Below are 25674 nucleotides of genomic sequence, written 5' to 3' on the forward strand. Positions count from 1 at the left end.
GGCTGAGCTGAGCAGGAATATCTGAAGTTATGTCTTCAACTTGGATTCCTGTATCATTAAGCTTCTGCTCTGAACATACATCCTTACTCATCCCTAGGTGGCCAACGTGGAGCTGTATTACAAGGCAATTCAATTCTATTTGGAATTTAAGCCTCTCTTGCTCAATGATCTGCTGATGGTGTTGTCCCCTCGGCTTGACCACACTCGTGCAGTCACCTTCTTCACAAAGGTAATTTTCCTACTATCCAGATGAAGGAGAAAGTTGCAGCTGGAAAAGCATTTAGATGTAGTAGCATTTTAAAATGCTGAACTACTTCACTGCACGCCAGGAAAATGATAGAAGACCTCTACAGAAAGTTATCTTGATTTAAATGTCTCCAATTCCTTGCAGGTTAAACAGTTACCGCTGGTTAAGCCTTACCTGCGTTCTGTTCAGAATCACAACAACAAATCAGTGAATGAGTCCCTGAACAACCTTTTCATTATTGAAGAAGACTACCAGGTATGTCTTGTCTTGAACTGGTAGTACCTGGAACAGCTATCAACTGGCATGTTTACATGGTTCATGATAGAAGCAGCTGTTCCTGAGTTTCAAAGTTCTGTTCAAGCTGGCTTCTGACTAAGTCTGCAAACACAGGTTTCTCTCATGCGACTTTAGCTGCTTGCTGTTAGCATTCCTTAACTACATGCTCTTTGAAGCGAACTAATGGTGACTAGCTAGGGATTAAGTGGAGAACTGTGAACATCTCTGGAGCTTTATGGGTGTTTCCTGCTGGGGCTAGACTGGTTACTTGGTTACAAGTGCTTTTATTTAAGGCAAGCAGTGGGTGCTGTAGGCAGAATTCACAGAAAGGGCAAACAGTTTTGCTTTCTAGATGTTCTCTTTTCAGAGAACAGCTGTTTGATATTCAGAGGCTCTTAACCTCAGCAGTCACTACTAAAAATAAGTGGAGTAGTCTAAAATGTGTGTCAAACACTAGCTTCTCAGAAGAAATAGATCTCTGCAGCTCTGGCTAGAGTACCAGGAATATAGAACTAAGGTATCTGGAAAAATGTATCTTTGGGCATGCAGGGGTGCCTTCAAGGTGTGAATAACTTTTTCTTATCTCACTCAGGCTCTTAGGACTTCTATAGATGCTTATGACAACTTTGACAACATTTCTCTGGCCCAACGTTTGGAGAAACATGAACTTATAGAGTTCCGAAGAATTGCTGCGTACCTCTTCAAAGGAAACAATCGCTGGAAACAGAGCGTGGAGCTCTGTAAGAAGGACAGACTGTATAAGGTAAGACACGGGGCTGGTTTAGCATGCTTGGCTGGTTTTGGAGACCTTGGGGCTTTCCAGTAAAGCTGCATCTTTCTGGATGCCGCTAGGTGGTATCTGTTGCTGGTCTGGAAAATCTTGCTTCAGAGTGTACGTAAATGAACAGATTCCTTGGAAATGAGTCGTAGAGTGTCTCTGCTGATCTCAGCAGCAGACTGCAGACTCACAGCCGTGTCAGTGAGTTTACTGTGGCACCTGAGGCTAAACAGACTCTCCTGTTGTAGGATGCAATGCAGTATGCTTCAGAATCCAAAGACACGGAGTTGGCAGAAGAGTTGTTGCAGTGGTTCTTGCAGGAGAACAAGAGAGAATGCTTTGGTGCTTGTCTCTTCACCTGCTATGATCTCCTAAGGCCAGATGTTGTCCTGGAAACAGCGTGGAGGCACAACATCATGGACTTTGCCATGCCATACTTTATTCAGGTCATGAAGGAATACTTGACCAAGGTAAGAGCAGGTGCTTCTCCAACACTGAGAGTTTGTTAGTCACTGTGGTGTATGCCTTGAAACTGTCTGCTTGCTACTAACATCGATGTGGGCTTTGTCAAATGTCTGTCTGTCCATGTCCACACTTACTTTTCAGTCCATCTGGGGAGAGACTTCGCCCTCTGAGAGACTGAGACACTTGCAGACTTCACTCTTTCTACCAGTTACAGAACCTACATCAGTAGTATTTGCCTGACCATGGGCAGTGTCTTAAAGTAGCTGCAGGATTTGGGCTTCTTATGTGCTATGTCAGTCAGGAACCTCAGCTGGGATCAAGCTCTAACATTTCTAGACTAGATACTAAAAAAATCTTTGTAGCTAGATCTGGAGTTAACTTTAGTCTGTTGTGCATTTGACTCTAAAATGTGGCTCTGATACTTATTGGCACTAATTACGTCTCAGTTTTCGCTCAGAGTGACTTAGGATGGGAACAGTGCTTAGTAATGTTCTGACAGACTTGAACCACATTTGAGTTAAAATACCAAGTGTAACTAGCAAGTTTTGCCCAGCCAAAACTTTCCGAGTGTCTTCAGAGAAATGGGGTAAATTCCTTAATGGTTAAGACTGTGAGAAGCAAAAGCTGAACTGAAGCTTAGGCAATGAAGACTGGAGTGCCTCTTTGTCTGAGGGATTTGCCTGGCTGGTACTTCTAAAGGCAGGACTACTCTGTTAGTCTTATAGCAACCTGCTATCCTTAAATGCAGTATTTTGGGGGAGGTTGGGAGCTGTCTAATCAACAGCATTGTTTGCCAGCTGTGCCTGATGTACCAAGTTAATGCTAGGTCTTTTTTGAGAGTGATAGCCTTGGAGTAGGATTCTTTAAAATCTCATGATCTGGTGAAGGATTAGGGTGTATCTATAGTGCAGCTAATGAAATCAATGCAGTAAGATCTAACAGCACAGCTGCCTTTCTGAAGCAGATACTTCTGGTGTATCTTTGTTTTTACTCACCTGTAACTTAATAATTTCTTCCCTGACACTTTTGTTTCTACCTTTTTATATGCTAAATATGGAATTTTATTTTTCTAAGCTGCACCTTCTGAATTCCTTTGCAGGTTGATGCAATAAAGGAAAAGGTGAAAGTTGATTCTTGTTTTCCATCTTTAAGTCTGGAGGACTAAGTCTAAGGATTCTGCATGAGTTTTTTTCTTTCCTATGTTTACTACACTGCTGCTACTGCTTTTTCCCCAAACAAAATATCACTAAAGCATATGCAAATTGTTTAACTTTACAAGTAGCTAGTGCTGTAGGACAAAAGTAGATTCATTTGCTACTAATAAGCTAATAGATGCTCAGGAAGGGCTTACAGGTGATCAGTTGGATCACAGTCAGTCTGATATTAAGTGGATACACAAGTGCTACTATTTGGCCAATGTGGGAGAACCTCCTACAATAAGAAATAATTTAGGTTCTGGAGCACTCACTGAACTATAAACCAATATGGCATTTGCTAGTTTTAAGGACTGTGATCCAGTTCCTGATCCCTTGACCATTACTAATGTGTGCTGATAGTAGGTGAAGTAGATACTAGCTGCTTCAGAAGAGACTCTTCATCATTCAGGTGTCCAGTTCTTATGGTGCTAGTCTAATCCACATGATGCTTTAGTTCATGTAGCAACTTAAAACTTCAGCTGTTGGACACAGTCTGTGGTTCTGTTCCCTGTAGTAATTTCTTGTAGCTGTGCACAAAGATTGCCTTCCAAGCTCTTCAGCTTCACTAAACTGCTCTTGCTACCTCATTTAAATGCTTACTGCTACTCTGAGGCTTGCCTTTTGCTATGCAGTTTTGCCCTTCCAAAGGGCAGTCTCTAAGGTCTCTGTCCATCTGTCTCTGGACAGTTAGCACACTGATTCTCCCTAGAGCAGAGGTCAGCCCCAGTGTCAGTTTTCCATTTGATGTGGTTGAGCAGAGGGCAAACATCTGACAAATGGCTTGAAGATGGACTAAATGCAAAGTGCTTCTTGGTGACAAGATGCCTGTAATGACAGCACTGGAACTCAAGGCTAGCCTGACTAAAATGCATAGTGTAAGGTCCTTCAGCAGCTAGTAAGTGAGGCAGTAAGAAAGCGTGTGTGTGAAAAAAGGTAACTGAACTGCAGTGTTTGCATCAACTACGCATGTGTAGCAGTCATTGCAATTACATCCCACTACTCCTGAAGCTACAAGGCATTGCTGTGGGCTGCGTGTGGTTTTTTGGGGGGAGCCTGTTTGGCAGTCATCTTCAGACCTCACTCTTGCTTCAGTACTTTTGCCTCTTTTTCATGCACACATAACACGATAACATTGAATGCATGTTACTTTTCCTCTGCAGCTTATTGCAGTCCTTGTGGAAAAGCCTTTAAAACAAACTCGCTACAAGTGTGTAGGGTACTGAACCTGGTGATGCTCAAGCAAGTGGTGTATAAACCATCCTGCAGGCTGGTTTCAAACTTGTGCTGCTTGTTTAGCTCTGAGGGGAGGCATCAAAACTGGCTCAAGAATGCATTAAATATCCTGGGCCGGAGGCTTTCTGAGTTTCTATAAACCAAATGCCTCTGCTTAGTAGCAAACTCTGCACACTCTCCTTGGATTTGCATTTCTAAACTTGTGCTTTTGTGTTAAGTGTGTTGCTGTTTGAGTTCAACAGTGCAGTTCTCAGCACAGTGTCTGGAAATGAGTCTTGAAGCATTGGCATACGTTCCTGTGCACTTTGGCTGCAGCAAGCCAAATACTGATGCGAGGCAACAAAAAAGGCTTGCCGTGAGAGCCCAGTCAATGAATGAACTCTAAAGCTCAGGACTTATGCCTCTAATTGAGGTTACAAATTAACAGTTTTATGGAACACGTGTTGTAATTCACAACTAAATAGATGAAGGCAGTTAGAGCTGCCTGCAAATATTTGCTAACATAGCACAGTTTAGCTGGAAACTGTTCCAACTCACTGACACTGGGGTAGCTGACTAAGTAATGCTGACCCTGTGTAAGTACAGGAAACCTGTCTTCAAACTCCTTTATTAAGGACACAAATGAAGTGAAAGACAAATCTGGTTTGTGAGTTGTCTTACTGTCTTAAAAAGTGATTGGCATGATTGTCTCTGACTTTATCCTAAATCTTATCTCCTAGGTAGAAGAGCAATACCTAATTTTTGTGGTTTTTAGTTCCAGGGCCTGCCTTAGACTGTAGTCTTGCTGATTTTCCTTGGATCTGTTTTAATACCAAGCAATACTTCACTACAGAACAAGTTTCTTCTCTTGCCTTTCTATAGGGGTGGGCTGGCAGCACAGTTGCACTTGCTGTGCAGCAGAGTGAAGCTGGCCAGTCTTGTCTTGTTACTGTGTACTAAGCTCCAACAAGTTGAGTGTTGGTGGGTTTAGGCTGACTGCCACACAGTTCTAGCGTGGAAAAAAGCAAGTCTTATACACATGCATTCTCTGCATTTGAACTTAAATTGCATGAGTGAATGGGTTTGGAAAGTGACATCTTGAGGCTCAAGTGACATGTCGGATGCTATTGCAGTCTGCCCAATACAAACAACTTCAGATTACTTTGCCTCAGTGTTCTACTCAGGGATACCTCTCCAGGTCTGGGCATTTAGTAATTGCTCCAACGCCAAAGGTCTCCATTGACACTGTGCTAAAATCTGAGTTTGTGTCCTAAGGCTGTTGGTCTGAAGCAGTTGGAGCAACAGTGACTGAGCTTACTGATGACAAAGCAGCTCTAGTCCACCATGGGACCTCTCATATAATGCTTCAGCCTGGAGTGAGCTTTCAAAGAAGTTCCACAAATCCCTCAATTAGGGTTTTTTCAGGAAATGGACAATCTTGACTGCACCAGTACCAACATTGCTACTTGAATAGATCTTAACTTGTAAATGGTCTCCTTTTCTTGATGGGTGATAACACTAAGGCTTTTCCACTTCTCTGCCATGAATAAGTAGCTTTGTTGGAGGAGTTTTATTAATTGTTGGTCTTGATTCCAGGTGGATAAACTGGATGCATCAGAGTCTTTGAGAAAGGAAGAGGAGCAGGCTACAGAAACACAACCTATCGTTTATGGTAATGCTTTAGTTGCTGAGTTGTCAGTGACACATCTTGCTTTTAAACCAACATTCTCTAGGCTTTTCCCAAGGAAGTCCTTAGAAATGGGAACGTCCTCTGTGTGGTATTGAGTCTCAAGGAAATGTGTTCTAAAATGCTAAATAACACTGCTGCTAAGATTGGATGTGGACTGTAGGATTTCAGATTGTCCTGGCTCAAACTCAGGGAGTTATTATTAAAGTCAAACCTGCAGATGTCTCCAGGGAAGCTGCAGGATTTCTGCTGACTGAACATTCAGTACCAAAGAGTAAAGCTCAAACTGTTCACAGGAGCACAGGATGTTAGGGGTTGAAAGGGACCTTAGGAGGTCTTCAGGTCTGACTTCCCCTGCCCAAGCAAGACCATAGAATCTAGCACAGGTCAAACAGGAACACATCCAAACAGGTCTTGAAATTCTCCAGAGAAGGGAACTCCACAACCTCTCTGACCAGCCTGTTCTGGTGCTCTGTGACCCTTACAGTCAAGAAGTTCTTCCTCTCATTGAGGTGGAACTTTCTATGCTGTAGTTACTTCAATCGCCCTTTGCTCTGTCTTGCAGGTCAGCCACAGCTGATGTTGACAGCAGGACCCAGCGTGGCAGTTCCTCCCCAAGCACCTTTTGGCTATGGCTACACCGCACCTCCCTACGGGCAGCCGCAGCCTGGCTTTGGGTACAGCATGTGAGAGCAGCACAAGTCAGCCGGGAGCTAGCGTTATTTTCTTACTGAAACTCCACCGTCCCTCCCCGCTTTAACTCATAACAGGGAAAAGCAAAGAGTTCTGCCTCGTGTTCTTGTAACCTTTATTTCATGAAGGACTGTTTTTTCTAGCGCAAACAATTTGAATCACTTCTGTTAAATCCTTCTCTTTTTTTTTTCCTCACATTCCATGTCATTTAGACTTTTACTTTTAAAAAGGGGGAATAGTTTAAACGACTTTTTTTTGTTCCAGTGGGCTGCTTTTTTCTTTTCTTTTTTTTTTTGCAGGACTGCTTATTACCATTAAGTCTATTGTGAAGATTCTGATTTGCACTCTTCTAGTGTTAAACTCTAATATTGAATCTTAAGTTCGTTGTACGTGAGCAGCTTACAGTATGTACTGTCTATTCTAAACGCATTTAAGTCTCACTCTATATCCAGAGAAAGCTAAAGCGAAGATACTTGTATTTGACCTTGCAAGACTGCTGACAGGAGACAACACTAATCAGCATATCCTACCCTGGTTGGATTGCATAGCTCTAAAAGAATTTACAGATGCGTACAGACAACCTTGCCTGACTTAAAACAAAATATATGAGTACAAGTTTTGGGTTCTTTGGGTTTCTTTTTTTGTTCCCTTAACCTATGCAGGTTTTTCCCAGTTATGCATATAGAAAATGCTAGTGTCTTTTTGCTCACTCCATATGTAACAGATGAACCTTATGTTGTGCTGTATCCTGTGCTTTTGTGGGACATTCCATTCAGGAACAGAGCACCATGATTCCAATCTGTGTATTTACTAACCCTGCCCTGAGGTTTGTGTATGTTGGATATTGTGGTGTTTTAGATCACTGTTTTGAGTGTACAGAAGAGAGAATTCAAGCATATTGCTGTTCAGTTTTGTTTGTGCAATTTGAAATTACTCAATTTAAAAAAAAATAAATTACTGGACTGTGGACATGCTGCATAGTGGTAGCTTCACTTTACTGTCTTCTAAAAGGACCTTTGACCTTGATCCAAGTATTAACAGTGCTAGCAGGAATAGGGCGTGCAGGGACATGCAAAGATCTGAGGGGCCAGCAGGAGAGCAGCAATGGAGACTTTTAGTGGTGTCTTGCACTGAGGGGGCAATACAAGAAAACACAAAATGCTTTTCCTAGAGGAAGACTATGCCAGAGAGAAGAAAATAGCACTTTTCAAAGGTTGGCTGCCTTGTGGCCAACTACAGCATATCTGAGCAGGTGATACATTAGGATTGTAGTAGGGTGTGTCAGTTAAATTAAGATCATGTTCTAGGTATGTAAGTTGCCTTAAATATATTTAGCTTCAAATAAAATTGACTTAAATGTTTCTCTATGAATACTGTCATATTTGAGTGTTGTGGGTCTCAGGTTGTGGTAGCTGTAGAAGCTTCTTTCTTAACCAGGAGCCATCCACAGCGTCAGGTTCCAGCTCTGAGGCTGACCTCCCTTCCTGCTTGTTACTGGGATCTTGATTCTAGCTCTAGTGTGCAAGTACTACAGTGGTTCTGTGTATAAGGGTGAGTGTTGGCATCTGGGAGGCTTAACCCAGGCTCAATCTCCTTGTTCAAGAATGTGGAGTAGGGCAGTATTATGCTGAAGATGAGTTGCAGTTCAAAAACGTCTCCTTTGTGTGTCTATTACACTTGCATGTCAACCTCTCTGCACCTGTAAATTTGACTGCTACGAAATAGGAAAGAACTGAAGGAAGATGCAGCTGACAAGCTAAGAGACCTGCTCAAAAGTAGCATTCTCACAAAACTGATTTGTTAGGTGGACTCTGCATGAAGTCAGTTTTACTGATTAGAGGTCTTTTATAGTGTTAAAGCTGCGGAGGAGCTGCAAGGGTAGAATTCACATATGTTCTATGATTGTGGTGGTCTGAACCATCCTGTAGCAGAGAATCAACCAAGTTGGACGAGACCTCCAAGCTCCTCATCCAGTCCAACCTAGCAACCAGCCCTATCCAATCGCCTAGATCATGGCACTAAGTGCCTCATCCAGTCTTGTCTTGAACATCTCCAGGGACAGTGACTCCACCTCCCTGGGCAGCCCATTCCAAAGCCAATCACTCTCTGTCAAGAGCTTTCTCCTAACATCCAGCCTATACCTGCCCTGGCACAACTTGAGACTGGGTCTCCTTGTTCTGTTGCTGGTTGCCTGGGAGAAGAGACCAACCCCACTTGGCTACAACCTACCTTCAGGCAGCTGTAGACAGCAATGAGGTCTGCCCTGAGCCTTCTCCAGGCTGCACACCCCCAGCCTCTCCTCACAGAGCTGTGTTCCAAGCCCCTCACCAGCTTTGCTGCCCTTCTCTGGACACATTCCAGTACCTTAACATCTCTCTTGAATTGAGGAGCCCAGAACTGGACACAGTACTCCAGGTGTTAATCTCTCCTTTGGATTTCATACCATTTGATAAGGTGAGTCTGCCCAAGGCTGTGGTTGATGCCCTATCCCTGGAGACATTCAAGATCAGACTTAATAACTTGCTCATTCCCAATAAAGCAGGGTTTAAGTTAGGTGCTGTATGACCAGATATTTTTAGCTGGGTTGAACTGGGCAAGTGCAGGAGCTACAAGCACCTCCAGAAGGCAGCACTGGTTACAGCTTCTCCCAACTCTGCCGTCTCAGAAGGTCTGGACTGCAAAGCCTGTTCAACTCGATTGGGCTCATGCCAGTTACAAGCTATTGCATCAGTTACCCTGTTAGAAACTCTGCACGAAGTTGGCTACAGCTACCCCCCAGCTACTGCATAGGACAATTTTTAACTGCTTCAGCAGTTCATGTTTCCTGAAGTAAAGACTCTCCAAAAACTCTTCTATAAGACAAAGAGAAAGAACTTTAGTTAAAGTTTTATTAAAGCTTCTGTTTGGGCAGTAAAGCAGGCACCTCTGCTTGGGGGGCAGGGACAAGTTGCTGCCTTCTTGGATGCTTCTCCTCAGTCCCCAGGGTGCTAGTTCTGCCCACAATACCTGAGCAGCCCTCCACAAGCTGCTGGCCCTTAGGCACAAGCATACTGCTTTCCCAGTTTTAAAAAGCTCCCAGAAGAGCTCCTTCTTGACTCCTTTTCCTGTGATTCCCTCTCTGAGTGCACATTACCTACACTGGAACTAGTCTCTGCCTTCAACTTCACTGAGCCTAGCATTTTCTTTCCACTTTAGAACACAATACAAAAACTAGAAACTCATGATTTGCAATTGAGAAGTCTCTTTAAAAAATCATTATTTTATTCATAGACAAATCCCCAAGCTTGGGCTTTATCCCTTCAGGACTGACAGACACCAGTGTGTTAGATTTCTATGGTCCCCAGTTTAAAAGAGCTTTAGCTGACCAGAAACTTTATCTACTAAATCAGCTGGTCCTGGTCCTATACCAAGGACTGTCCTGGAGCCTGGAGCTATCTGAGTACGACCTGCATCTTGGATCAAGCTCACAGTCAGTCCAAGGTGTTTAGCATCTGCCAGGAGCTGAATCAAAGTCTCTTCATCAGGAGCTTTGAGGACTACTTTAGGTTGTCCACAGTACTCCCACTGTTTCAGGAGCTCAGGATTTCTTCTCTGAACTTGCTTGTAGGCAGAAACAGCAGCATGGGAACACTGTGCTGCTACTTTACCCTTGCCCATCTTCAAGTCGTTGCGGACAATCAGCACCATCTTGAACTCCCCAGACTCTCCCATGATGTCAGCTTCACTCCCCAGGCTGTTGGCAGGTGCAGACATTCTGACTTTGGGCTGCCTGAGAAGTCTCCCGCGGAGGCCCCAGCCCAGGCACACCCCACATGCAACTCCCGCGATGACACTGAGGAGCCCAGGTTTAGAGAGATAATCCATGATGGATTTGGAAGCTGGCGAGGGAAAGGTGGGAAACACAGGATTGACTCGAGCCCTTTTCAGCTTACACAAGCACACCTGGTGATTTGGAGTGAGCATTTGTTACAAAAAACTAAAACTATTCCGCCTTCATGCACGGGGAAAGGATGCTCAGAGATGGCTTTTGTGATGCACTCTCCTCCTTTCCCAACAGCCGCTTCCTAACGGCGAACGCGTCACCGGTGACGGTGCCCTACCCACCAGGGATGGGTTTCATACTCGGAAGCAGAACTAAGACAAGAACCCGCAAAGTATGTTAAAGTTACACCTAAAAATGGCGAGAGGAACGGCAAAATGGGGGCGGGAGGAGTGCCAAGTCAGCGCTCAAAATTCACTTGAGAGCTACTCGCCGGGAGGGGCGGCGCAGAGCCGCCTGCAGCCCCACCGAGCGCTGCGGCAGCTCGGGCAGTCCCGGCCCCGCCGGGCCCCACGCAGCGACACCCCCCGGGTGGAAGCGACTGAAGCGGCCAGGCCCGCATAGGATAAATATAAACCTGATGGAAGCAGGGCAAAAACCGAGAGCGAAATGAGCCGAGGCAGATCTCGGACGCCCACGGCGCTCAGGGAGCCGCCGGTACCCCCACACCACCCTCACCTGCCGTTCGCCGACCAGACCGCCACCGCCTCCGGCGCGCACAGATGACGCCGCTGCGCACGTCGGGGAGGGGCGCGCTGAGGGCGGGAGCAGTGCGCGGCGCGCAGGAAGTGCCGCTGCGGTGGGCGGGAAGGGGCCGGCTCGGCCTTGCCCTCACGTCCGGGTTGGCCCGGGCCCAGCGGCAGCGGCCGGCGCGGAGCGCGGTGAGTGTGGCGCTGCGTGCCGGGCTGAAGCGAGATTGCCTGGGCGCTTGCCTCGGCTGGGCTCCCAGAGGCGCTTCCGCGGCGGGCAGGGCTCCGCGCCGCGCACTGCTCAGCGGCACCTGCTCTGCTTCCTTTATCCCGCCCCCTCAGCGCCGGCGGCGGGGCCGATCCTCTCACGGCTGCTGTGGAGCCGCGGTCCCCCTTCGCTGTCTTCGTGGTGGCTGTATTAGTGGCAAGCAAGAGAGGTGGGAGGCCCGGCCCCGGGGCCGTGAGGAGAAGCTGTAGGGGTGTCGGGAGAGGCGCCCGCGGCTGGGGCGGCGGCGGTGTCCTGGGGCACCGTGACCCGGCGCCACCCCACACGGGGTTGTGCAAGTCTGCGGCCGGGAGGGGCCTAGCCCGGCGGGGAGAGCTGGAGGGTTGGGTGAGCCGCTTATGGGTAAGCGGGAGGTGACCGCAGGGTGAACGTTGTAAGGGTTGGGGGATCGGGAAGGGAAAGAGTAGTCCCCCATGGCGCTGGAGGTGTGGGAGGAAGCTTGTCGCTGTCGTCAGGGCGAGAGATGTGCTGCGCTGCTCCTAATTCACCCCGCGTCCCGCCGGAGACTACTCTGCTCGGGACGCTTCACGTCGCGCTGGGGAAAACCCTGGAACCGTGTGATAGAATCGCCCCGCTGTGGCCAAGGGACGGTGCCTGATGGCACAGTGAGAAATTTCGTCTGCTGCCGAGGCTCTGCGACTGCCTCTCCAGGAGAAACGCGTCGTGCTTTGCTAGCTGGAGGGCTGATGCACCCTCTGCATCACGGCCGTCTGTCCTTGGTCCTTGTGACTTGTCTGACGGGCTCAGGTGGTGAGGCCTCAATCCGTGAAAACTATTTAACGTCTGATTCCTAATGACTGGAGTTGACCACCGAGATGTTTGTCTGGTTTTAAGTCCTGTTCTCTGGCCTGTGTCATTTAGTGATTACAGAAAGTAGTAGAGCAGTAGGATTCTCGTTCTGAGATGTTTGGCAAGGCATTTAAGTGCTGTGATGAAAGGGGTAAGAATTTGTTTGGTAGTGGCTATTTGTGTATGAATCCAGGTTACCCACTCTGAACTGCACACAGGACATTTCCTCAGGGTTCTCTCCTGTCCTTGTTTTCTCTTCTGGGCGCTTACCGACAAGTGGGTACCCTGGTTTAGTTAATGCTAATAACACGGATTGAGCACTCTGTGGTCTTCTGTGCCTTGAAGCATATGAAGTTTGTTTGAGCAGTGGCTTTTGGTACTGTTTTCCTGCAAGGACTTTTCTCTTCTAAGGTCATTTAGCCCCAGTTCCTGGTAGACGGGTAGATTGGGAGGCTCTCGTGCTTTTTACCACCTTACTTCATGATGACATATCTAAGCATTAACTTGCCTGTTGAAATAGGCTCTGTTCTGTTAGCTTTCTTTCAGACCATTATTTCTGTAGTACAGAATGGACATTTCTCTGTTCCATCTTGGTCATAAGTGACAGTTGTAGTGATGGCTTCATCCTGTTTTCAAATGAGGTGTTTGTCATTGTCCAATGAGAGCTGAGCACTACTTATTAATTTGTGCTAAGCTTCTTGTCCTACATAAGGACTGGAATCCATGGCACTGGTAATTTCTCTGGGAAAGGATAGAAAGAGACTTGGTAGCTTTCAAGTGGGTAGTAGCCATGAGGAAGATGAATACAGTAGAAATAAGTCTCTTAGCTGGAATGTCTGCACTGTTTCCACCTTAAAGTTTCTTTTTTTGCCTGTGGCTGTTGTCTGAACATCACAATTATTTCTGACTATATCTTCTGACTGCCTCTCATTAGAATGCTCTATGTAGATTTCAAGATCTCCTCTTATTTCTTAACAAGCTTTATCTTTAAAGCAAAAAAAAACCACCAAAACCCTTCTAGTATATAGTAAGAGTAGGCCATTTTTTCTGGTGTCTTGGTGATGGGAAACACACTGTTATCTGAAGGTTAGAACTTTAACTTCTGTTCCGCATGGAGAAGTGTTGATCTGGCTGGACTTTGCTGTTCCATGAGAACAAAGAGCACAGCCTTGAAACTTGCAACACTGAGCTTTTTGTGTCCCTAGAGCAGTTTGGAATCATAATCACATGGCAGGACCTTGCTGGTTTTGATGCTGCAGTTGGGCCTAGGAGAGTCTAAGAAATTAGTGAGGCAGGGAGTTGTCTGATGTATTTCAGACTTGTTAAAAGAATGTTCTTCTCTATTCCAAGGCACAGGCAGTGCACTCTCATCCAGTAGGCAAGGCAGCCGTAGTGGAACCTGAACTTGTTCCATTTAGAGTCTGTTAATGTCTGTGAAAAGAAGCCATTGTCTCTGGAGCATGTTTCAGCTGCTGTTTTTCACAGAGTTTGATAGGTTCTGGTCTTCATCCCTGTTCACCTATACTGTACCTCCTCATGCAGAAGAAGCTCTCTGGATGTAAAAGCTGGGTAGTTGCAGGCATCTTGTGGGGAAAGTGTCTCCCAGCACTCAGAACGCAGGATAAAGGCAAAGTTCCTACCAAACCTGCACTCTCCCCTAGGGGCTGGAGGAGTCAGGTGTCAGTTCTTAAGACTGGGTTATACTCTTAGAGTTTCTAACTCTTTGTTCTGTCCTAGTCAAATTTGAGTAGGCAGTAGGCCATTTTTGTGACAGTCCCTGTGCCCTCTCTTCCCTCTGTGCCTTTTGGGAGCATAAGGAGACTGACTGTGGAGAGCTTGACTGCCACCTTCTGAAGGCAGAGTGCAGTCCAAGAGCTGCGAGAGGGACATCTGAGCATGTGTGTGGATTTCTGTTCTCTGGAGCTGAGGATGTGAGAGAGACTGTCTGGTTAGTCACCTGGATGTGAAGGTGCACTCTTTTTCAGTCCTCTGTGGTGTCTCTCACCAAAGCCTTTCTCTCAGCTGTTACCAGTCTTTCTAAGTCACCAGCTTTGTGAAAGGGTTGCTTGGCATCTGTGACATGTTCTCCTCAAGGGATACATTATTTGATCAGTACCTGTCCCTCAATTCCTGTTTGACAGAGGACATCACATTGCAGCACTGTCTTGTTCAGCATTTGGGTAGAGTTGAGCTTGGGAAAACTGAAGTTAGTGAAGCAGCACAACAGCAACCCTAAGGAAGTCTCCTGTGATCACCTCAGGTCACTTTCCCAGCAGCATATTGCACCCTCTGACCTCAAAGCTGTTTTCTCAGCATCTGGTTGAGTGTTGTCTCAGGCAGGGGAGAAGCAGCCTCATTCTGTGAGCTGTGATCTTCACCCCAGGCTTGCTACCTCCTGCCAGTGTAAGGAGCTCAGAGCTGATCTGTGCATGAGATCCTACACTGGTAATGTTCATCTTCCCAGTCATTGTAATTTCCCTTCCTTATTTATTTAGTGGGGGAGAGAAGGTAAAGTTTCAGCAAAAGTTCACTTCAGATACCCAAACAATATCAAATTATCTTTCCTGCCATCCTACAAGCCTTTTCATCTCTAGATTTCATTTACAGTGACTCTACTGTGTTCTTAAAGCACCTGATTCTACTACTGATCTACACAACCAACCATCAGTATTTGTGTTCCACCAAAGAGAACAGTTTAATATGGGTAGCTTTGACAGGAGCCTCTAGTAACCTCAAAAGAAAATGCATTGCTTTCCTTGGACTTGTGTTCCAGCAGTATTAAATCATTCCTGAAAAATGTCCCCAAGCCTCTTTGGAAAACCAGAAATTTTAACTCTGATTTATTATTTTTTTTAAACAGGTTTAGGTTGGGAATGGGAATATAGGTCTGGTGTACAGAGGCATAACCCACAAAATGGAAAGCTGTGGTCTTTAACTGAATTGCTTCTCCTTTGAGGGATTAAACTATTTCAGTCAGAACAACATTTTTAGTGTGGCAATAAATGCACTCGTATCAACAGAACCCATTATAGCTCAGTCTGTGGAGATTTTGAACATCTTTCAGATGTGTCCTAATTTATTTTAATTGAATGCTTCCCAGGAGTGCAAAAGGATGGGAGGGGTTGGGGGGGGCTGGGAATCAAGCAGTTACTTTTTCTATTTGCTTTCATCTTTAGGAGAGTTATTAACCTTCATCTCAGGGACTATGTCAGTTTGGTATCACATGATGAATGGTGTTGTCTTACCCTGTAGGGACAGAAGGTTTGGAAGAGCAGTTGCTTTGGTCTTGAATACCTACAGAGCTGAGGACATAGTTGTGTGTTCCACTGGCTTCAAATACAGAAGAAGCAGTGAAGAGTGACATAGTTGTACGGAGCTGAGAGGGTAGGTAATGTTTTACTTCAAGGCTGATCTCCTCCTTTACCTAAATGTGTTCATGTGTCAGATGGTCTTCAACTTTTGAGGCAAAATGCTCTCCAAACTCTTACCTTGCCAAGGAAGTGTTAGCTTATTCCCTGTGCAAACTGTTGCCTCTGTAGAGCATTTGATGACTGAAACAAAACCATAGTGCTGGCTAGTTTGGGGCAATTGCTTATGCACCTGTTAAAGTTTGGGGTTTAATCTTCTGTTCTCCTAATTGTAATTAAAGAACAATCATGTGGGAGAAGGAGGAGAAAAGGTTCTCCAAAAAGCTGGGGATAAAGCAACAGGACAGTGACAGGACTGGAGCATTTGGCTTAAAATGCAAGAAATGGCAGAAGTCTGTAAATGGTGTTGCAGAGAAACATCAGCAAAGTGATCTGACTTATAAAATCTGATTCTAGCAGCTGTGACAAGTCACTTTGGTGGAGATGAGACTCAGAGTTCCAGGGTCTCTATTAAAGAAATGGTAAGAATTAGGGATTCAGACAATGACTGAAAAGCAGTGAAATCATTCAGACAGTTAAACAGCTTCTTTGTTCCAGCACATTGCAAAGGAGTCCTCAAAAAATCCTTAGCAGGGAATGTGAGTCCACACTCTGCTCCTCCAAGTGACAGTGCAAGCACCCAACCGCCCTGTCTTAAACAGTTTCCTTTTGTGCAAGTGCACCCAGCACTTGGGTGCTTCAGCAGCCTCCCAGGTGCTTCAGAAAGAGACTTTTGTCCTTTTCTCTGACTGAGGAGTGCAGAGATTGCAGTGCCTGATTTGGTGTTCGCTTGTTTTGCTTTGTCTCCCTTACACTGTGAAGTGCCAGTCGCAGTTACCAGAAGGCCTTTTTGTTGACCAATTTTAATTTTTGATTAGCAGTACTTGTCTTTTTATACTTAATGTTATGGGTTGCACTAAGGCTCAATGGTTTATTGTTGGCTTATTTGTTCAGCCTGACAAAGGAGTTCTTGTGTGGGCACAGCTCTTACAAATGATCTAATCGACTCTGATAGAAAAACCGTTCAGAGTTGTTTTCCTCACTCTTTTAAATAGTTTATTTTTATGATTGCTGGTAACTGCTCAATGTATTAGGCAAATTAATTTTATTAGATAGGGACTCTGGGTCTTTTTCAGCATTCAGAAGAAGTGAAGCTCTGTTTAGCAGATGGAATTTAATTTGCTGTGGTGAGCTGTCATGGGTTTGGTGTAAACATGAGGATGGGGGCTTGGTTAATAAAGAATGGCTCCATCATTTTGGGTCAGACTCCCACTACAATTAATACTCATGAGGAGACAGTGCAGGAGTAGGGAAAATAATAGGCATGAAACAGAGCAGCATATCAAGAGCTGAGCTCTCTGGATACACATCCTTCTGTTCTTTATGCTAAGATGCTTTGAGTATAATTAGACTTTGGTTAATCAAGGAGGGTTTTTTTCTGAAGCCAGTAAGGGTTTGGGTTCTAAATTTCAGGCTCTTTAAGCTTGCAGTGCAGTAGGTATCAAATCTCCCAGTCAGATGTGTTCTTCAATAAGGGGTTTTAGAGCTTTTCTGCAGAATGGTTGAACTTTAAGACCTACTTAACAAGTATTCACCCTACAGAAGTGTGCAAAGGGATTATTTATCTGCTTTGCTGTCGATGTTGACTTGTGTATTTGAGGTAGCATTGTGCAAAGCTGATCTCAGATTAGTGCCTCTCCAAGCAGACAGGGTACAACTGTCTCTGTTTTACTGTGGTGTGTATGTAACAGTGCACCTGAGATCCCTAGAGAGTGATGATTTTTATGTGCCAGTAAGATGTTTAATGGTCTGCAGTGGAATTCAGTTCCTGGAGAGGGAGCGTTGTGCACATCCTAGATTTTAATGTCGAACATGGTAAGCAGTTTGTAACACAGTGAATTCATTTTCTTGAAATGCTATTAAACTGAGAGCAGAGACTAAACCAACTGAGCCTTTGATTTGGTAGTCTAGATTTGCACAAGGGAAAAAAGGATGAATTCAAAATGAGGAACATGTGACTTCCATTGAAGTTAGTGGTGTATATTTTTTTTTTACTGTTTGCTATATTTAAGCCAACAAAATGTGACTGAAGTTCCCTAAAGTAAACAATTTAGGTTGTGGGTTTTTTTTAGTGTGTGTGCATGGAGAACAGCTTTGATGGCTTTTGCTTCCTATGCAGCTTTCTGTGAGCATCAGGCTTTCTAACTGCTCAATTTAAACACTCCCCTCTGCAGTTTGAGCTCTGTGTGTAACGCATGTGACTGACATACAGGTGTGTATGAGTTATGTTGGATTTATCACAGTATCATCAGAGTTGGAAGAGACCTCACAGATCATCAAGTCCAACCCTTTACCACAGAGCTCAAGGCTAGACCATGGCACCAAGTGCCATGTCCAATCGTGCCTTGAACAGCTCCAGGAACAGCGACTCCACCACCTCCCCAGGCAGCCCATTCCAGTGTCCAATGACTCTCTCAGTGAAGAACTTTCTCCTCACCTCGAGCCTAAATCTCCCCTGGCGTAGCCTGAGGCTGTGTCCTCTCGTTCTGGTGCTGGCCACCTGAGAGAAGAGAGCAACCTCCTCCTGGCCACAACCACCCCTCAGATAGTTGTAGACAGCAATAAGGTCCCCCCTGAGCCTCCTCTTCTCCAGGCTAACCAATCCCAGCTCCCTCAGCCTCTCCTCTTAGGGCTGTGCTCAAGGCCTCTCCCCAGCCTCGTCGCCCTTCTCTGGACACTCTCAAGCATCTCAATGTCCCTCCTAAACTGGGGGGCCCAGAACTGAACACAGTACTCAAGGTGAGGTCTAACCAGTGCAGAGTACAGGGGCAGAATGACCTCCCTGCTCCTGCTGACCACACCATTCCTGATGCAGGCCAGGATGCCACTGGCTCTCTTGGCCACCTGGGCACACTGCTGGCTCATGTTCAGGCGGGTAGAAGTACATGTTTATGTAGAAGTACATATTTATATATATATAAAAATAAATGCACAGAAGTGCAGTCAGTAGAAATATAGCACTCCAGCATCTCCAGGGACTTACTGTCCTAATGAAATTAGGAGATGGCTAAACATTTGATCCTTGTATCACCGTAGCAACTGGCCAGTTATCCTCAATTAAGTACTAGTATAACTCCACTGATTTCCAAAGCACCAAGCTGCTATAAAATTGATCTGAGGAGAGGAGTTTCACATTTGTCTGGTGTTTGACTAGCTGTTCAGAGCAAACCTTCAGTTGCAGGTGACTGCAGAATGATGCTGTAGAGCTCGTCCTGCAGCAGGGCAGTCTTCTGTCCTCAGCTGACTACGAAGCCCTTCAGCATTTTTCAGAAGTAAACTTTTGCAAGGTGGTTTCACTCATTTTTATTTTTCTTTCTTTGTGGTCCAAGTTTCAACAGGCAGTTTGCTATTTCTGTGCATTTCTTTTCAGCAAGGAGGTGTTGGAGGGAGGACTCCTTCCCTGGACATCAGTGCTTTTAACTATTGGATTTTAAGTACAGTCCCTTTAATAACTACATTGTAGCTAGCAGTTTTATCTGTACTGCAAGTAATGCATAAGGTTTGTGCCTGTGGCTTGGAGAACTTCTGTCTAAAACTGACTTGTGAAACCCTGGACTTACTAAACAAATGCAGTATCTGAACTCTTGTAACGTTTTATTGACAGAATTACTGCAGTCTGAATCAAAGGGGCTAGCTGACTCCTATTTACCAAACCTTGATTGCTGCTTGGCTCTTAAGCCTAACATAAATCAAAGGGGAAGGATTTTAACTTTTTCTGTAAAACATTTTCCTTTCCTCCACAAGAGAGTTTTGTGTAACCTGTCATTTTGGCATTGCACTACTCTTCTTTCCGAGGAAAGCGGCACATCTAAACCTGTAAATCATGTTTACTTATGCAGTGCCAATGAGATGCTTTAGCTTTGTGAGGCTCTCTTTTCCAAAATAAAATTCCAGAAACTGGTTTTACAATTCAAGAGAGGGTTTTTAAGGCAAGGAGTCTGACTGGCCACTCTTTGTGTTTGATTGCATAAGAGTTGTCAGCTGTTCAGGTTTGGGTTTTTTAAGGAGGGGGGGAAAGAAGCTCTTGCAACATTTTGATTTATGCTGGCTTCCAATTATTGTACTCTTTACTCTCCTGGATGAGGAAAGCCACAGCTGTTCTTGTGCAGTTTTTAAGGCTGACCTCACTAGACAGAGGCCAAAGCAGCAGAAAGGACATAGACCTTTCATAAATGCTTTCAGTCAGAGAAACTCATTGAAGAGTTCACCTTTTCTAGCTTAGAGTGATTAAGCAGTGCAAGGCATGAGATGCAGGTCTGCATCTTAGTTACCATGTTGAGGGCTGGTTTTTAGGCTGTGGGGGTTTTGAAGTCTACTTGCCTGCTAACTACCCAGAGTAGATGCTTACTAATAAATGCACAGAGTCTTAAAAGCCAGTCTTAGGATTGAACTGAAGTTTGTATGAAGCTCTGCTTCTCTTGGAGCCCAAACAGTGGGGTGACAATAGAAAGGATTGTTTAACAAGCTTTTGTTCGGTTGTTAGAAGTGAGAGAGTTTTGTCATTTAAGTGAAAATGTAGATCTATGTAGGTGGAAATGTTTTAATCTTTGTCATTGTGAGAACTGCATCACTTTCTCCTTTTTAACGGTGTGATGTAGGATAACTGTCTTTTGGGTTTGGACAACTGCTGGATGTTTGTATCCTTTGACTATGGAGTAAAGGAAGTCTTCAAATCTGAAAATGGAGACACTGTGCATTTTATCTTTTTATTCTGCCATTAGATCCCTACACGTGACTGATCTATGAAATGGCAGAGAATGGAACAGATTGTGACCAGAGACGCATAGGAATGACCAAAGAGCAGCACAATGGAAACTTCACAGGTAGGAAAGTGACTGAATATTCTCAATATTCAGTATTCTTAATATTCTGGTCAGCTTGGTGTGGAAGTTGGTCAGCACAGCACTCAAAAGGGATTTATATTGGTGTATGCTATGTCCAGGTAGTGCAAAGGGCTTCCATGCCTCACTTAGAAACTTCAGGCATCTCTGTGGCTGAGCTCTGGAGGATCGACATGTTGAAAACACATAGAATAGTTTTGTGCTGTGCATTTCCGTTCAGTTTTCTCTTGCACTCTCTTCTCCCTCCAGAGTTCTTACTCTGTAGTTGGTATTGTGAGCCCTGTAAAGCTGACTTGGGTACCAACAGGGACTGCAACAGGACTGAGCTAAAAAACTAAACTCTGTTGGCTGTAGGAATCAAGCTGTACAGCCCCACCCTTTGGCACTGAAAAGTTAGAACTTGGTAATAAAAATCTGGTTTACTCTGGGAAAAATCCAGTTATTAGTCTCCCAATTTCTAGCTTTTCTGTTGACATTTAGCTTGACTATCATTTGTGAGTTTCAGAGATAAATTGCTAACAAAACAGTTAAGTACTTCATCTCCTGCCTTAGCTCTGTTTCTCTTACTGGTATGTCTGATGTAGGCTTGGGTTAATGCTCAGAACTCGTGAAAATTAACCTGAGGACACTTCATGAGAAGCCCTGTGACACCAAATTGTCTGGTGCTATGTAGCACAGCATAGAAATTATCATTATCTTAGTTTGCTTCCTGTCAGCTTTGAATGTGCCAGTTCCATATTTAATTAAGTTTTGTAACCAAGTGATTTCTCAAGTATTCAGTCATACACCATTGTCTTTTATGGCCTTTGCTGAAAACAAGGTCATAAAACCCAAGGTTGAAGCGTTTTTATTACACATAATAAGTGGGGGAAAAAGATAGAGAATAGAAATTCTTGAAGCAATAAATGTGTGGCAGGATTTCAAGAAGAACTGTATGTGTGTATGTATGGAACAAATCAATTCCTTTTACTTGAATACTTAAATCACTCTGACTCTGAAGGCGTGTGGGTGTTCTCCAGCATTTGCCATTGTAGGGTTTCTGTTAGCTCATCTGAAGCAAGTGGTGCTTGCAGCTAAAGAATGCAAAAAGAAATGAGCTGTGTGGCTAATGAAGTATGCAATTTCTATGTAAATATTAGCATCTGATAAGGCAGCATGTTTCAATTACTGGGATAAGGCTGAAATAATCCATCTTGGGTTTCCAATATGCTGGGGGTTCAGACTGAATATTTGAAATGCAACAGCTTTTTGCAGTTGGAATGTTCATGGAGAATATTGCAATGTTTTAAATACATACAAACCAGAATACATATGTTTTGATTTTGTGTGGTAAGTGATGTTTAAACAAGTTTTGGTGTCTGTTTGGCTACAAGAGTTACTTTTGTGTATTTTTCCATTGTCTTGTGGCTATTTTATTCCTTTTATTTCAGAATTCATTTTCTTTAAACGTTTAAAAATCATTGCAGCTCATTAGCTTGCTGACCTTTGAACAAACTATTCTCCTCCAGAAAATAGCTAGGGGTTTTATTAATCTGGACTGCATTGTAAGCTCGAAACACCACATTTATTAGCAGAACCTTTCTTCTCTATGTGTGTGGTGGGGACCCAGTGACTGGTGTTACAGCAGTGTTGAGCTCACTGCAGTGAGAAGCAGCCACATGTCTAGTGTCAGTCCAGCAAAAATATGTGGTCTAAAAGCAGGTATAAAAGGAGAATCTTTTCATGGGCTGGGCTGGATCTTGTCTCGGAGAAGCTGAGCAGTGTGGTTAAGGCTCTCCATAGCCTGAGGATCCTGGCTAGTAGGAGATATGCCACTATCCAGTTACAGGGTGACTGACATGTGTAAAGAGCACATGTAACTCAATCTGATTCTGTCCAAGAAGTCTGAGAATAGCTTTGGAAGAGAACCACATTCAGAGTTCAAAGTGAAGTGTGGTCTCTCTGGTGGGTGATAGTCAGGTTTGACCTGGTTCATAAGCAGTGGTGCAGTACCTTGTGTAAAGGCTGCAGATAGGGCAGACTGCTTTGCACCCTGGGCTAATGAGATTCTTGCATGCTTGTCGGCTACACAGAGGAGAAAAGCCACTTGGATTGCCTTTGCTGGAGGGCCCTTGGTTTCTGATGCGCTAGCAGCAAGTGCTTTGTGATGGGTAGGAAAGATGGCTGGGAGCTCACCTTACCTCCCTAACAATGCAAGTCAGAAAAAAAAGGGTTTGTTTTGGGCTAGGGTAGAACCTGAACTGTCAGCCTGTGCTTTTACACTTCTTTTGCTTCTCATTTGCAGAGTCCTCTTTGAGCGAGCGGAAGCGAAGGGACCGAGAAGAGAGGTTGAACATTGTCCTGTGGAAACAACCTCTCGTTACCTTGCAGTATTTTTTCCTGGAAACTCTAATAAACTTGAAGGAATGGACTATAAAGTAAAGATAATTTCTTTAACTTCTGCTAAACGTTCTGGGGCAACCCCATGCTTTGATTCAGAATGTTGCTGACATCTCTCTTTCCCTGGTGCTTCACAACTTTAAAGCTTCTCTTTCAGAAAATAGATTTCTTTGGTTTGGTTGGGTTTACATTTTGTCAGTGGAAGAAAATGGCAAACTTTTTTTTTGAAGAGTTGGATATTCCAGTTTGGAGGAGTTGGGGCAGCTTTTAAGGATCCTTAAGGCAAGGAGATACTGTGCTTAGGGCTGCAGCATTGAGCTCTCATTTATTTAAGTATACGTCAGTATGACTGAAAGAGCTGAGCTAGGGCAGGGTTCAGGGTTGCATGGTCCCCACGATGATGCTGTAAAGAGGACTTTGCTTCTAAGGTGTGTGAGCCCTTTTGCATCAGGAAGTGGTTTATTAGAGCATTTTCCCTATGGAATATGGATGCACTGGATAAAATGGGCTTTTATTCCAGTTAGAAAAATTGTAATGGTCAGTCCTAACATCTCCTACCTATGCTGAAATGTGAAACTGCTTCTGAACACAACAGGCTTAAAAGGGAGTTGAGTGCCAGGGGGCAACTGAGAAGCCAAGAGTAGCAGCCATGCTTATGCTTGTGTTGGTAACTGGAATCTCTTGTGTTAAGGACTGAGCTTATAATCATTTGCCCAGTCAGAAAGTAGAATCTGATGATACTTTGAGTTATTCTAGCTGTTGGACTGCTCCTTTGCGGAGTGAGCTGGCCTGGTGACAGTGAGCTGTGTTCACTGACCCTTCTGGGCTAGATTTGAGTTGCTGACACATGAAATCCACTGAGAGAAACTTCCAGCTTGTATTTTGAACTCCTGAAATGATTTCCATGAAGAATTTCAGTTTTACATAGTGTAGTCTTAATCCCCTTTTGCCTCAGCCCCAGACTTGCTTATTTTTCCTGCGTGCATTCTTTCAGCTATCACTAGGAATTGTTTATTTGAGAACCATTTTGTCAGGTGTTACATTAAGCCATTTCTGACAGCCTCTAGGGATTTATTTAAACCCAGCAGAAATAATATCTGAGATCTTACTTTAAACTATTATCTGGCTTTCTAGACATCAAGTTCTGTTACAGGCAATAGTCACATTGCTCTGTCGTGCAGCAGGTTGTCTGCAGCACAGAAAATAGCACTGACTATTAGAAACTATTAAGTTGAGACCTCAGAGTGACTCTTAGTGATCTCCTGTGCTCCATTGGAGTAAATTGTGTTTACAATGATGACAATCACTTGAAAATCCAATTGTCATATGAATATAACAGCAGAAATCATTGAAGGAAAGGTGGAGTGCCTTTTTTCAGCTTAATGTGAAACATTTGTGACTGTTTTTCCTGTATTGCACATCTCATATTTCTGTCTTTTCCTGCCTAAATAGCTTCTTAGTTTGCTGCTCCATATCTGAATTTTTAGAGTGATGCTAGCAGTTGCTTTTTATAGCATTAAGTGACAGTCTCATAGTGTTTCCCAGACAATAGTACATGTATTTGCTAATCTGCTGTGTTGTGGCCACACACATCCAACAGAACTTAAAGCTGAAAAGAGTGAAAAGTAATTTGGTAGCGTTATAGATAGATAGAAATAAATACATATATATATATATATATATATATATATATATTCTTTTCTCCCTTGCTGTTGTAGCTTCCTGACACTTCATAATTTGCTAAAATGTTCTTTGTCAAACAGTTCTGAGAGATATTAGTTTCAATAGATCGGGGGAACCAAAACAGAGTAAAGATTTATTCCTCTTGCTGTGGCTGTGGTTCTCCCCACCAGCACAATCTGACATTATCACTTCAGTTTTCCAGCCACAGCTTGTCCCTTGCCCCGGGCCACTGCAGTCCCTGCTTCGCACTTTGCTTAACCGCGGGGGTTGTTGATGGCCCTGGTTTCGAGACTGTCTTGGCTGTAGAAGCTGAATATTTGTCTTCAGATTGTGTTTGTTTTCAGACAGTTACTTTGTTTTCCTTTGTTTTATAGGAGAAAAAAAAAAAGTGTGTGGCTGAACTTTGATCTCACTTGACAGGGAAGCAGAGATTTTTCCATGAAGACTAAAGGCTCCCCAGATATTTTCCTGGGAGGTTTCTGCTTTCTTGGGAGGTTTCTGCTTTTGTAATAGCTTAATAACTTCTCAGCTGCCATTGTTGCTGCTGACTGCAACCACACAGAGCCAGTCTACAGGGATAACTAAGTTACTTTGAAATGCCTGCTGCCTTCTGAAAACCCCTAATTGCCATTTGTCTTTTAAGATTGTGGCACCGGCGCAGCATCGTGCTGTGTGTTTTACTGACGCTTGCCGTGCTCACAGCTACGTATTACATTGAAGGAGCACATCAACAGGTAAGAGCCTTTCAAGTTCTTTTCCTTAGTGACTAATGCTTCCTGTCAATCTGCTGAAGTAGATGTGCTGGGAATTAACTGGGGACTTCGTGGAATTGCAGTGTACCTTTTGAACTCCTGCTTGCTAAGGGTATTCCTTTCTCCTCTCCTCTCTGTTGCGTGTGGATGAGTTGGGTTTTAGAGGTGGGGAGCGATCAGCCGTATTGTTTGATCTCTTCTGTTGCATCTGTAGGAGTTCCACCTCTCATCTGTTCCTGAATAAGCACACCTCTGATGCTGCAGTACTCCTTCACAATTGCTGTTAACAAGCTTTTAGTAGCGCTGTGAGCTCTTCAGAGAAAATGTTTAAACTGAGTCGTGACAGAACTTTGTGGTTTCTAACAAATGTTTCTTCTGCTTCTATGGAGAGAGTCTCCTGACCAGCTGGGATAG

At 44.2% G+C, this 25674-nt stretch overlaps 3 protein-coding genes across 4 annotated transcripts in view; 2 read left to right on the plus strand and 1 right to left on the minus strand.

Annotated features, from left to right (window-relative positions):
* The window catches only part of CLTC (clathrin heavy chain), a 39427-nt gene extending 31512 nt beyond the window's left edge, over nucleotides 1-7915 (plus strand). The window contains exons 27-33 of one of the 2 annotated variants that reach the window (XM_064166420.1): nucleotides 98-229; nucleotides 392-502; nucleotides 1116-1286; nucleotides 1550-1771; nucleotides 2866-2886; nucleotides 5771-5846; nucleotides 6427-7915. In XM_064166420.1, the coding sequence (XP_064022490.1) occupies nucleotides 98-229; nucleotides 392-502; nucleotides 1116-1286; nucleotides 1550-1771; nucleotides 2866-2886; nucleotides 5771-5846; nucleotides 6427-6551 (858 nt within the window). In that variant the 3' untranslated portion in view covers nucleotides 6552-7915. The remainder of the gene's footprint in view (nucleotides 1-97; nucleotides 230-391; nucleotides 503-1115; nucleotides 1287-1549; nucleotides 1772-2865; nucleotides 2887-5770; nucleotides 5847-6426) is intronic. The other variant, XM_064166421.1, reaches the window with a different exon arrangement.
* Nucleotides 7916-9731: 1816 nt separating this feature from the next.
* Nucleotides 9732-11284, minus strand: PTRH2 (peptidyl-tRNA hydrolase 2). Its single transcript, XM_064165926.1, has 2 exons — nucleotides 11053-11284; nucleotides 9732-10432 (listed from the first exon to the last, which is right to left on the minus strand). The coding sequence occupies exon 2, from the start codon at nucleotides 10416-10418 to the stop codon at nucleotides 9900-9902; it is 519 nt and encodes a 172-aa protein (XP_064021996.1). The 5' UTR covers nucleotides 10419-10432; nucleotides 11053-11284; the 3' UTR covers nucleotides 9732-9899.
* Nucleotides 11151-25674, plus strand: part of VMP1 (vacuole membrane protein 1) — a 76720-nt gene continuing 62196 nt past the window's right edge. Inside the window, 5 exon segments of the mRNA XM_064165925.1 lie at nucleotides 11151-11255; nucleotides 15391-15522; nucleotides 20327-20428; nucleotides 22731-22863; nucleotides 25152-25242. Of these exon segments, the coding sequence (XP_064021995.1) occupies nucleotides 20353-20428; nucleotides 22731-22863; nucleotides 25152-25242 (300 nt within the window). The 5' untranslated portion in view covers nucleotides 11151-11255; nucleotides 15391-15522; nucleotides 20327-20352.

This window comes from Pogoniulus pusillus, chromosome 27, assembly GCF_015220805.1.
Source record: "Pogoniulus pusillus isolate bPogPus1 chromosome 27, bPogPus1.pri, whole genome shotgun sequence".
Taxonomy (NCBI): Eukaryota; Metazoa; Chordata; class Aves; order Piciformes; family Lybiidae; genus Pogoniulus; species Pogoniulus pusillus.

Bases quoted from the DNA above. Each gene is read 5' to 3' on its own strand.
- PTRH2 (XM_064165926.1), bottom strand. From the start codon at position 10,418: ATGGATTATCTCTCTAAACCTGGGCTCCTCAGTGTCATCGCGGGAGTT.